The 13293-nt window shown below is 42.5% G+C and overlaps 1 protein-coding gene across 1 annotated transcript; it reads right to left on the reverse strand.

The window, feature by feature from the left end:
• Positions 1–5044: 5044 nt before the first annotated feature.
• On the reverse strand, positions 5045–8306 carry LOC147321456 (uncharacterized). Its single transcript, XM_086305232.1, has 3 exons — positions 6737–8306; positions 5651–5975; positions 5045–5415 (listed from the first exon to the last, which is right to left on the reverse strand). Exons 1-3 carry the CDS (start codon positions 7763–7765, stop codon positions 5045–5047), a joined length of 1725 nt encoding a protein of 574 aa, XP_086161358.1. The 5' UTR covers positions 7766–8306.
• Positions 8307–13293: the final 4987 nt, after the last annotated feature.

The raw sequence follows: 13293 nt of genomic DNA on the forward strand, positions 1-13293 counted from the left end.
TTTGGTGCAACACTTTTACACTCAAAAATAATGAGTAAATGCAAAAACAATCACATCTCTACGCGGACCTGAAATCTGTACTTCACAGTTTCCACCGTAATGTGAAGTGTGCTACCAGAGGAGATAGAACGTTGGACCAGGTGTACACCAACATGGCGAATGCGTACAGAGCCCAGGCTTATCCCCACCTGGGTCTGTCAGACCATCTCTCCCTTCTGCTACACCCAATATACACACAAAAGATCAAGAGCACTGGGATTACAACCAAAACCGTGAGAACATGGCCGCAGGACGCTATTCCGATGCTTCAGGACTGTTTCCACTGCACAGACTGGGATGTATTCAAGGTGCAGGACACTGACAATCGTGTCGCATTGGACAGTTACACCTCCACTGTCTTGGACTACATCTGTTTCTGTGTGGACAATGTAACAACTTGGAAACGATTCCGTGTGTTCCCTAATAATCCACCCTGGATGACACACGGAGTTCAACAACTTATTCGAACAAGGAACAACGCTTTCAAATCCGGGGACCAGGAGGCATACAGTGCTGCCAGGGCCAACCTGAGAAGAGGCATCAAGACTGCCAAGCAGCAGCACAGGAGGCGTATCGAGGCCAGGTTTGAGAACAACACAAACCCAAGGCAGGTCTGGGAGGGCATCAGGGCTATCACGGACTACAAAAAAAGAACACCATCACCCTCAGCCGACAGTTCTACTCTGGCTGAGGATCTAAATCTCTTTTATGCCCGTTTTGACAGGGAGAACACCGACCCTGTCCTGTCCCCTCTCCCCTCAACCGACCCTGCTCCGGTCCTGAGCACTCATGAGCTGAGGCGTGTGTTCCGGAGCATTAACACCAGGAAGGCGGCCGGGCCGGATGGAGTGCTGGGCCGGGTGCTAAAAGACTGTGCTGTGGACCTGGCGGACGTCTTCACCTCTATATATAACACCTCGTTGTCCTGTTCACTGGTACCATCCTGTTTCAAAGCAGCAACCATCGTTCCCATCCCAAAACAGTCAAATGTCACATGTCTGAACGATTTCAGACCTGTGGCACTCACCCCCATTCCCGCCAAATGCCTGGAGAGACTGGTCATTAAACACATCAGAGCTGCTTTTCCACCATCCCTGGACTCGCACCAGTTTGCATACAGGGAGAACCGGTCAACTGAGGATGCGATCGCCACAGTGGTGCACACATTACTGAAGCACTTGGAACACAGGAACACCTATGCACGGCTCCTCTTTGTAGACTACAGCTCGGCTTTTAATACCATCCGGCCATACAAACTCCGTCCCAAACTCCACCAACTGGGACTTAACTCCTCTCTGTGCAACTGGATTGTGGACTTCCTCACTAACCGTAGACAGAGTGTCAGAGTGGGTAAGAACACCTCTTCCACCCTTGTGGTCAACACCGGTGCCCCTCAGGGGTGTGTTCTGAGTCCTCTGCTATACACTCTCTTCACCCATGACTGTATTTCCTCCTGCGCGTCCAATCTCATTGTTAAGTTTGCAGATGACACTACAGTGCTCGGACTTATATCCAACAATGATGAGACAAACTATAGGACAGAGGTGCAACAACTAGAGTCATGGTGCCACGACAATAACTTGGTCTTAAACACCAAAAAGACCAAGGAGATCATTGTAGATTTCCGGAAGAGGGGTCATAACAACCATCTGCCTCTCTTCATTGGCAGTGAGGCGGTGGAGAGGGGGAGCAGTTTTAAATTCTTGGGGGTAACTGTGACCGAGGACCTGTCCTGGGGCAACCATATCACCTCAGTTGTACGGAAGGCCCAACAGCGCCTCTACTACCTGAGGAGACTGCGGAGCGCACACATTCCCAGATCTCTGATGTTGAACTTCTACAACTGTGCCATCAGCAGCGTTCTGACGTATGGATTTCTAGTGTGGTTCCCCAGCTGCACCAAGGCCGATCAGCAAGCACTCCAGCGGGTGGTGAAAGAAGCTGGCAGAATTATTGGAACAAGTCTGCCAGAGATCAGTAATATCTTCCCCACTCGCTGTCTGAGGAGGGTGCACAGTATCCTGCGGGACCAACATCACCCTGCGCGCCACCTTTTCCATCTGCTGCCCTCAGGGAGAAGGTACAGGTCTATACAGGCCAGAACATCCAGACTGGCCAACAGCCTGTATCCACAGGCTGTGAGGCTCCTGAACTCTCTGCCCCCCTCTCACGGACAATAACCATATCCAACTTCTTAATAGCAATGAACTGGTCTGCATTGGTGCATCATATCTTTATTCTCTTCCCCCTCCTGCCCCCCCCCTTTCTTAAATAGATAACTATCATATCTGATATCATATCTCACAGTACAATAATATTGAATGGGTTGCATTGTTGTATTTTGTCATGTTTCTCAGGTCTTTGTCTGAATTTCTACGAACATTATTGCTAAGGATTGTCTTATTGCATTGGAGTCACACTGGGTTAAATATGTACACTTGGGTTTTAAGGGGTATTTATTATTTTCTTCTTTTTTTTGGGGTTGTATGGAAGCCCCAAACGCAATTTCATTGTTCTTGACAATGACAATAAATAAATAAATACTAAAATACTAAATACACCTTATTAATTGAGTAAATCCAACTAAAATGGAATAAGTTGTTATGAACAATTAAAGATGTTACAGTAACATACAAAATTGAGTAAATACAATTGAAAATGTAAGTTAAAACAACAGTAACCAAAAGTTCAAAATACATAAAATATTAATTAGGAAATGCTGAAATGCTTGGCACATTTAACCAACACCATTACAATTATTTGTTTTTAAATAATGGTTCAATTTACTTAATATTTTTAAGTTAACTTAAGCAAAAACGTTAATTACAATTAAGTGTTTTTATTTATATATATATATATATATATATATATATATATATATATATATATATATATATATATATATACACACACACACACACACACACACACACACACACACACACACACACACACACACACACAGGAAAAAAGAACCACGTCAGTTCATCATTGTTCACAATGATTTATTTTAAACAGCTTTTTTGTGAATCACACATTTAGCAGATTCCTTCTCTGAACACAGTGAGCTGAAATCTGTTCTACATTCAGTGGATAGAACTTGGATAAAATTTCAGTCACAACAGCCTTATATAATAAAATTGCATCCAAATTGGCATGCTTGACAAAACTCTGTAAAACTGGCATATTGATGCTAACAACAAGAAAAATGTACCTGCCATACAAAGAATAAAAGTGGCTCAAGTGAACGCAGTGCTTTACCTTTTCAGAAAAGGTCAAATGACAAAAATAAAATTAAGATCCCAAAAAAATATAAATCCTGAAAAAAAACAAAACTTTTGCACTGTGACATAGTTTTTGAACATCTTATTTTGATTCCAAAAAATTGGGAAGATTATAACTAAAGAGTGACCAAAAAACATCCATAATTTAAATAAAAAGGTTTCAAAAAGGATTGCGCTAAAAAAAAACAAAAAAAACAAAACAAAAAAAAACCATACAGAAGATACTCTCCCATTTACACCTTAATGTGAATCTGGAAAGTTAATACAAAAACAGTTTATGGTACAAACATTATTTATGAACAGGAATGTCAACACAATGTAATGCCGCAACTGAACCTTTTGATGAGCATTACATGTCACTTAACAAGTCTAACACTTTAAGAACAGCCCTGTGAAATTTTGTCTACAATGAACAGAGGTCATTTTTCAGTCTTTGAACCTTGACAGAAAGGTTTCCTGGATCCAGCTCCATGAACACTTTTTGAAATGCTTCGAATGTGCATTTGAAATTCTTGGGGTATTTCAGATCCAGAGCATAGCACAGTCCCAAAAGATAGCAACAGGCTTTGCTCAGATTCCCAAGTTTGCCCAGAACAGTAACGCCTTCAATAACAATACCCACATCAGTAGATTCACCTGACCTGTCTTGATTCTGTAGCAGGTAAATCTTCATCACCTCCTCAGCCAAAGCCTCTTCAACAAAGACAGCAACAGCACCGTCCTTTAAAAAGAGAAAGAACTGTTTTCAGCTCACATATTTCCAAACATTGAAACAAAAAGTTTCATTTGTATGCCATCACCGGTACTCATAATATGTGGACACTGTGCTCCAAAGTCTTTGAGCAAATGCTATTCTTTTGTATGCTTTGAAGTGTTTTTTTTTCCTTTAGAACAGTATCTTAACACTTTTCTATGATCTCACAAGCTAAAATAAACTACTAATATTCCTAAAACAGATTTATTGCACCAACCTCAAAGGTTTTGATTAAGGCACTTGGATCCTCTCCCAGATGGTCAATGAGACATTTGATGATGACTTCTTGTTTTTTCTCGATGGAATTTCCACTCTGTAAAACAGGAAGTCTCAACTGAGGCAAAATTTGCACATTTAAAACATGACTTACCATTTCTAGCTTAAACATAACTATTTTTTTTCTGTTGTTGACCTGTTTTCACACCCACCATCAAGGTAAGAACACCTGTGGAGCTAAAATATTGAACAGAAACCTAAGAAAAGCCATTTTTAGTGGAAGGGCCTCTTCAATGCTGTGTTGGAACGTTTTTGTGGTTAGAAAATGCAATCTTCCTTACCTGAAGCAGAAGGTTTAACTGTGCCCTGTGGCGTTGTCCAGCAGCACCTTTCTTGGCTTGAAACAAGGACAGGAGTTTGCATGAATACAAGTCCAACGATGACATGAACTTTGGTTCAAGGTTCAGGGTCGTGATCCTATGAAACTCTGCACTGGCCTGGATGGGAGAGGACAAAAAACCAAGGACAAAAAATCTGAAGGCCAAAATTCTGATTCAATCAAAAAAAAAATCTTTAAGTGGAACTACCATTTTTTGCAACCTGGACCTTATTTTCTAACATGCAAAAGATTAATTTACTCATCCAGACATAAATCCATATAAGTGGAGTTGTTCAGTATGCAGACTAAAGCCTTAACATAAAGTATTATCTTCCACTAAGCTTCTAAATTTTATGTTATGAATTGCTTGCACTATTTCCCTGTGAGATTGTATAATCTTGGAGGGAAGAGGCGGAGCCAGGTTGCCCTCTGAACCATCGTCTGCCAGGCAGCGATGCAAGAGGAACACACCTCCACTGAAGTGGCGCAAATATTCAGAATCGTGTCAGCGGCTTTACAGAGAAAGCCTTTCAGCTCCTCTGGCAGCTCTGCTTCCTCCACCTTCCTGGAGATGACAAACGCTAGCAAGGCAGTGTTGTTAGTCACTGCAGCTGACTGAACAGTGCATTGATGTGTGCGATCAGTGAGCCTTGCTATCAGCTGGTCAAGTTTGGCGGGATGGGCCGGTTGCTGTCCAACGACCTTGGTCATTTTGGTGCCGAAAACTGAAGCGAGGCTCGGCTCTAGAGGGGGAACAGGCGGAAAACTCCGGTCTGTGAAGCCCTCTGTGTAGCCCTAAGTAGAGACCGGCGCTCTAATCTTCGCTGGCTCTGCTGCTGCCTCAGAGAGGTAGGTCATCACCGCCGGGAACTGGGGCCAGATGGGATCTGGGCAACGAGAGTGAGCGGAGCCATACCTTCCCGCCAGATCATCCAATGGGGGGTGGAGCAGGCTGAGGGACGGAAAGTCCCTTCTCACCAGCTGCCTCCTGGATGATGCCAGGCAGATCCAGGAGCAGCGCACCAACAACTGGGAGCGGCGTCCTCGCCGACATGTGAAGGCCAGGGGTGGATGAGCGTCCGCTCATCCGCCTCCCTTCTGTCGCCAGGCTGCCCAGCTGGGAGGCAGTGGAGCTGCTACCACTGCCGTTTTCCTCACGGTGGGTGGAATCATCCAATTCCGGCCCACCATCGAAGAACTCGATGGCTTCTTCCAGCAAGTACCTCTCTCTTAGCGGGAACGCCTCCTCAGCATCAGCCTTGAAAAAGGCTGACCTCCGCTGCTTTTCCTCTGGCGGGAGGAGCTAACAGGAGCGGCAATAGGATTAAGGTGTGAGGGCGAGGTCTGCATGGTGAGGACCGAGGCAGCCCACGCAGACGGCATGTCGGTCATACGACATGATGTAGCCGGTCTGGCAGGATGGACACAGACGGATGGTCTCGCTGGACATCTTCTGGCTGGCTGAAGAAAAACGGCAGAGTCGATTTCCTGGTCTCACCGTAACTTATACTAGACCAGGGTGAGGCCCACACAGCAGGTGGGCGTGGACTAAAATACTTCAGTGCTGCGCGCACAAGGGGAATACCCACTTAAAGGGCTGCGCCTATACTCATAGAATCTGGGGTTACAATACGTAACCAACGTTTCATAAAAATATTAAATTACTCTTCACTCTTTACTCTTCAGTAAAATCTAGTCTGTCGTTATGTGCTCCAGAGTTAGATAAGTGAGACAAAGGCACTTTGCAATCAGCCCAATCATTCTTCAGTCAGGTTACATTAGCTTAGCCTAAAACAAGTTAAGTGAACGGAAATTATTTATTGTTCCATAGGCTTGGGAATGGTTTCAATTAGAACCATTCTGGTTTTGATTCAGATTCCTCATTTTGATTCAAATTCCTAGCGATTCTAGAGTCTTATGACAAATTAAAGCAACCTGGCTGCTGCAAGATCATCAAAATCACTAGGATGGTAGCAACATGTTTTTCCTCACTTATCTTATGATGGGGGATCTAACAGACCAAATTTTATTTACAAGGGGATATCCCTTTAAATGTACACTTACTTGGGAGACGTCAAACAACGCCGGCCATCTGTCCTTGATGTCGTTGACACTCAGCTGTTGGCTGATAATATCATGTCTTCTATGTGCAAAGGTTTTGCACATTAAATCCTTGATGGCTGTGCTGTTTTTCTTCTTACACTCATCAATCAGTTGTTGTCGCTCCAGCTCTTGCTGTTCTTTACCATCTTGTCCTGGATAGTGTGGCAGAAACAGCACTTCTCCTTTCCGCGCCTTCTTTATGTTCTTCGCTGGAGCCTTGTCATCAGGGTGCTTGTTCTTCAGTGAGTTGCAAGTAACCTCTGGAACTCCAAGACTTCGTAACTTTGACCTGTAATTTCCCATCTTGTATTTAAGACTATACATCCATCCCATCCAGCCATTACGACTGCCTGGCTCTGTCAGACATGGATGCTTTTTGACCAGAGCCTCTGCCACTTCTCCAATCTGAAGGCCAGTAGGGTAGGCTGTGTAGCTGTACATATAATCAGCTAATTTTTCCATTATATCTGACTTGACTGAAGTATTGTTCAGCACAGTGCCATTTTGAACAAAGACTTCATTGGCATTTTTCAGTACAGTCTCTGTTGCCACAGAGAAAAGTGGAATGACAATTTCATCTGGCCATGTAGTCTTTAGAGGACTTTGAAGAGGGGAGAGTATGACAGTGTTGTCTGAAGACAGAGATGATCCATCTGTTTGGTCCTCTGTGGTTTTATAGGTTGAAGAGCTTGAACTTTCATTCAGTGAACTTACATCTGAGGGATTTTCACACTGAGGAATCAATGTAAGCACTACTGATGGAATGACCACAGCTTTGACTGTACCCCTATCTTTGATTTGGTTGGGAGAATGAAGTGTAAAGAAATCTCCAAATGAGTCATCATAATAGTGCAATATGAAATCCTCAACTAGCCCAAATGTCTCTCTCACTGTCTCATGACACTCCTCAACAGTCCTGGGTATTCCTGAAGAGAGCACAAGCTTCTCACTCTGTTGTCCAAAAATTACTTTCAAGGCAACGGAGTCCATCTGCAGAATAAAAACCACAAGAAAAAAGAAAAAGAAAGGGGGTATCTGAGTCTTTCCCCTTACACTAACAAACAATGTGACGTTTTATTGACACCATTTGCTTGCCTTCAACACGATATGGTGTTAAGGGGTAAGTGTCACCAAGTACTCTGGGATGTATTAAGGTCATTTTCCCAGAAGGATCCAGAATAAATGCCCTAAAATGTTCATCATACCAGCTGTTGAGCAACTTCACAATGAAAAGAAATTCATTGCTTAAGACAACAATCTGTAAAATCTCCACAAAGTCAGGTAAGCCACAAGTAGATCCATGAGGCAAAACCATTCCTGAGGCATATTTAGTTCCATGATGAGTCAGAGAGTTGGTCAAATTCACATAGGCTTGTGTTGGATAAAGTTCCTTGAGACACTGCTGTATTTCTACATCAAGCAGTTCCAATGGAAGAGATGATACTTTAGTGACACACACTGATGGCTTCAATGCATTACCATCTGAATAGTATGCCATCATCATCTGGTGCTTTGAGGCAAGTGACAATAGTACATTTCTGAAGCTGTTTGTGTCATGGTCCTGGGTCGGTGACCCAGCGCTTTTAGTTATCATTTTCTAGTTTATGATGATGATGATTATTATTGTTTGAGTTCTGTGTGTTATATTTGGTCTGCCTTTGAGTCTGTCTCTGTCTATGGTGTCACCCCATCTGTTTGTGAATCTGTCTGTTTAGTTCAATGTCTTGTCTGGTTCCATGTGTCTGAGTTTCCTGTTTTATTGTGAAGGTTTGTGTCATATGTGAGTGTGCTCAGTTTACGTTTCCCCTGTCTCGTCAGCTGTGATTTCTCCCAGGTGTGTTCCCCTCCTGTCTCTCATCCCTTGATTACTGCCGTCTGTGTATTTAAGCCCTGTGTTTCTCTGTGTCAGTGTCGCGTCGTACCCTCAACTAGCTGTGTGTTCTGCTTCTATGTTCCTAGTGTTTGGTCTCCTGCTCCAGTTTAGTGTTTCTTTCCAGTGTTTCAGTCCTTGGTTCCTCTGTTCTGATTTTTGGTTTTCTTTTGGTGAGTTTAGTTTGTACGAGGTTTTTCCCAGCAATAAAGCTGCGCCTTAAGTTTCACTTCCGTGTCTGAGTTCTGCATTTTGGGTCCACCACTCCTGCTTGCCTGCCACACAGCGATTCATGACAGTTTGTGTGTTTAACAACCTTCTTAAAGAAACTATGTTTACCCTCAAAGCGCATAGTCCAGAGGCATACTAATGGACCAAATCCTCTGATCAAGTCAGGATAATGCTCCAAAAAATGGTGTTTTGGAGTTAGTTTTTGCTCTGGGAAAACCTCCAATAGCCTGTTGCGATGTTCAGATATAAGTGTCCAAGTAGCAAATACTTTCCTCTCTGTGAATAGGGGACACAACAAGTTCAGTTATATCTTTTAGAGTCATAAGAACTTGCCATGCTTCATCATTTGGGAATCTTTTCCCCAATAATAAAAGGTAATAGTCTCAATAACGTCCAATTTTCATGTGCGTTGCCACCAATGCTTTTGCGAGTGGAAAAATTTAGGGGGATGATTTGGGGGCGATCTGTTTTATCGGTCCATTTGTAAGGAAATTCTGTTATGAAGTTATTGAGTTCAGTTAAGGAAAAGTAACGTTTACGGATAAACACATGAAGGCATAATGCTAATTCTAGTGGAATTATCCCTTCAAAAAGGTCGTGCAAAAGATCTGGAGGATACCCTGTGACAAAATGGAAATATTTTAACTTCCCTGTTAATGGACAACCTTTCTTCACACCACAAAAATGAACCGAGGAGGAATTTTCCTTTATGGTTTGGACATGTAGATCATAGTTCTCTTTTGTTCTTGGTGGAAAAGCTCCTGAACGAACTTCTTTTTGCTGAAAGTCTGAATGGTCTCCAAGGCAAAATCTACAGATGTAATGTCCAGAAAAGCTTTCCACGAGTCCACTAAGAGAATGAGCGCCAAGATTGTCAGCACAAACACAAAAAACAGTGCCCCTGATATATCTACCAAGCTGTGAACAAAAAATCCCGTCTCTCTCTAATGTTACGAGATCCTTTAAAAGTGGCTCGAGAACAGTTTCATAGCCAAAAGTTTTAACATCACTTGCCTTACACAGGAGAGCCAATTGAATTGATGTTAGCTGTGATCTCAGTTCAGTTGGTATATCAGCAAGTACCCAGTACACAGCTGTGACTTTGTGTTTTTTTCTTGAAGTCCCAAGTGGATTACAAATTTCAAAGTCATCCACATAGAGAACAAGGGAAATACTTAAGTCTTCAATAGCACAAAGTTGGTTTTGCTTGAAATATTGTCCATCGTGGAAAGAGGATAACTGTGAAGTGTTCAAATGTCTAGTTAATATACTGTTAACATCTTCTTTACTCAGTAACAGCTGCAAGGACTGAAGAATAGGCACATACTGAAAAGTGGAATTCTTTTCTGGATCCAAACAGTATTCTACTGGTTCAATAACACAGAAGTTTTCCTTGAAATATTTCTGTCTCTTATATCTTGAAGCAAAGGGACCATCGGGACTAAGGGCTGAACATAAAGGACTACAGTGACATATTTTTTCAGCCAATTCACTGACAAAAGACTGATCAATATTACAGTTATTCTTAATAAGAATATCACTTATTGACTTTGAAATATACTGAAGTGATAATGTGCAGATATAACTGAGCTGTTCCACCAAGTCATCCACACATTTACCAGAAACATTATAGATGCTTTCCAGTTTTAACAAGAGCACACCAATATTTTTCAAAATTTCATTTGTTGTTTCCCTTTCACAACCAAGTTCAGTGGTGACATCCAAGTCCTCGTGATCTTCTAATTCCAGTGCTGGTAAGACGATTTCATTAGATGTACTGACAGTTTGCTTTGAAATCAAGTTAGTTTTAAAGAGCTTCCATGAACAAAATCTGTGCTTTCGACTTCTGTGAGTCGCATAAGTCCCACAAATGTTTGTCTTAAACTCACAACCATCAAAAACACACTCTATGGTTTCATGGCTTTTCAAATGGGAATTTATATGTTGAAAATAGTCTTTTGTGTTTGGGTAAAAAGAGTCACAGATTTTACATCTAATAGTTGGAAGGACCTCACACTCTTCCGTTTCATGCGAACTGTGAGACCTAGACAAGTGTGAGCGTAAGGCACCCCATGTCTTAAAAGAGCAAGGACAATTCAAATGAAGACAGGGTATGGAATAGCCATGACCAAATGTACCATGTTTCACTCGATAATGTTTGAGTAGTGACACTTTTGATGACTCCTCATGTTTGCAGAGTTTACACTGCCATCTCATCACCTGTGACCTAAAAAATTGTGAGAAAATATGTCTCACAGTATGAAGATGACAGAATGGTGTATAACCATATTTACGCAGTTTTTGTATGATTAACTGATTGAATAACCAATACTCACTACCAATTCAGGTGGAGGATACAACTTACAAATAAGTCAACATGGAACAAAGTACAATACTTAACCACATTGAAATAATCTGAATCACATCACCATGCTGTATAAATAAAAAGATAGTATGGTGACACTAGATGACAGACCATGAACTCATCAATATATTTACCGAACGGAAAAATTCTCAAAATTTAGATTTGGCATTTGTATGACTAAAATAACCCACCACAAAACCAGTATAAATATTTAGGTGGTATCACCATCCACTACTCAGCTTGTATAAAACAATATATCATTCCAAAATTTAACACATCAAGTCCTCTGAGTAAAATTACCTGCTTTACTTTGTAGTTGATGCAGATTTTTTTCTCCTGGTGGTGAAGATGGTGCTGAAAAAATACAAATCAAAACTTTATCATTACAAAACATGTCACTGAGTAATCTGCCATAACATCAATCTCTTATAAGAAATTTTAGCTTGGATTGAAATAAACATTTATTTATGTAAATTGGGAGTAACTATACTGGAAATGATGGTACTTTTGGCTTGACCCAAAGGACCAAAGCTTTTTTTTTCATTATTTTCTGGGATCTGAAAGGAAGTAGGGCCCCGAGTCTAAATTTACTTAAGGCCCCATAGTACTTTGGACCGGCCCTGGATGAGGTAATCTGCTGACCCGGGCGGTCCTCTCAGCGTTCTCTCAAAAACTGGCCCTGTTCGGGACAAAGCTGAAAGCAGCGTCTTATATGCTCTGAAAGACCCCACATAGAACTAGAAAGCTAAGCAGCATGGTTGCTGCTATGAACTGTTCCGCGGGCAGGTCTTCTTAGTTACCAAAGCCATTGATGACGTCTGTTCATCTCCTCCTGAACAACCTGACAGAGTGAGTCAGGCCGCGTGACTACCGCAGCTCCCGCACCGCGACTCAACAGGGCCATTTTCTAGAAATGTCTGAGCACACCTGCTTTCACGTGGCTCCTAAAAAGCCCCCGATTAAACGGTCAGGTCGCTGGTACCGGGACATTCCGGTCAAATTACCCGGAACCCAGATAGCGACTCAGAACGTAAAAGGATAAAAGGGCGCGGTTTCCCGCCGCCTTGACTGGAAGACATAAGATAAGATAAGATAAGATAACCTTTATTAGTCCCACACGTGGGAAATTTGTTTTGTCACAGCAGGAAGTGGACAGTGCAAAAGTTATGAGGCAAAAATTAGAATACAATAAGAATAAATACAGTACACAACTGTACAGAATAGAATAAAATAAAATACTATATACAGTAGAATAAAATAAAATAAATATACAATAAGATAAAAATAGAATACAAATACAAATACTATATACAACTGAGTAAAAATACAACGACGACAGAAAGAATTATTGCACTTAGTATTATTGCATATGTATGGATGTGTGTGCTTGATCAGTTAAAGTCTTTATTATGGAGTCTGACAGCAGTGGGGAGGAAAGACCTGCGAAATCTCTCCGTCCCACACCGTGGATGCCGCAGTCTCCCACTGAAGGAGCTGCTCAGTGCTGTCACAGTCTGCTGCATGGGGTGGGAGATGTTGTCCATCAGGGATGACAGCTTAGCCGCCGTTCTCCTGTCACTCACCACCTCCACTGGGTCCAGAGGGCATCCTAGAACAGAGCTGGCCCTTCGGATCACCCTGTTCAGTCTCTTCCTGTCCCCAGCAGAGATGCTGCCGCCCCAGCAGACCACACCATAAAAGATAGCAGAAGCCACAACAGAGTCATAGAATTTCTTCAGGAGTGGGCCCTCCACTCCAAACGACCTGAGTCTCCGCAGCAGGTACAGCCTGCTCTGCCCTTTCCTGTAGAGGGCGTCTGAGTTATGAGTCCAGTCCAGTCTATTGTTCAGATGAACACCAAGGTACCTGTAGCTGTCCACAGCCTCAATGTCCATACCTTGGATGTTCAGTGGTTGCAGTGGAGAATGCTTGTGCCTGCGGAAGTCTACCACCAGTTCCTTGGTTTTACTGGCGTTGATCTGGAGGTAGTTCAGCTGGCACCAGTCCACAAAGTCTTGGGTCAGACCTCTGTACTCCTTGTCGTCCCCATCA

Source organism: Aulonocara sp. 'chitande type north' Nkhata Bay, linkage group LG9 (genome assembly GCF_057382095.1).
Source record: "Aulonocara sp. 'chitande type north' Nkhata Bay isolate Kocher_YH1m ecotype deep benthic linkage group LG9, A_spYH_male_GT1.1, whole genome shotgun sequence".
Classification (NCBI taxonomy): domain Eukaryota; kingdom Metazoa; phylum Chordata; class Actinopteri; order Cichliformes; family Cichlidae; genus Aulonocara; species Aulonocara sp. 'chitande type north' Nkhata Bay.

Coding starts and splice junctions, on each gene's coding strand:
- LOC147321456 (XM_086305232.1), bottom strand. CDS start 7,765: ATGGACTCCGTTGCCTTGAAAGTAATTTTTGGACAACAGAGTGAGAAG. Junction 5,976..6,736: donor CGTTGTTTGACGTCTCCCAA/GTAAGTGTACAT, acceptor CGCTCCTGTTAG/CTCCTCCCGCCAGAGGAAAA. Junction 5,416..5,650: donor CATCATCCAGGAGGCAGCTG/GTGAGAAGGGAC, acceptor TTCCCCCTCTAG/AGCCGAGCCTCGCTTCAGTT.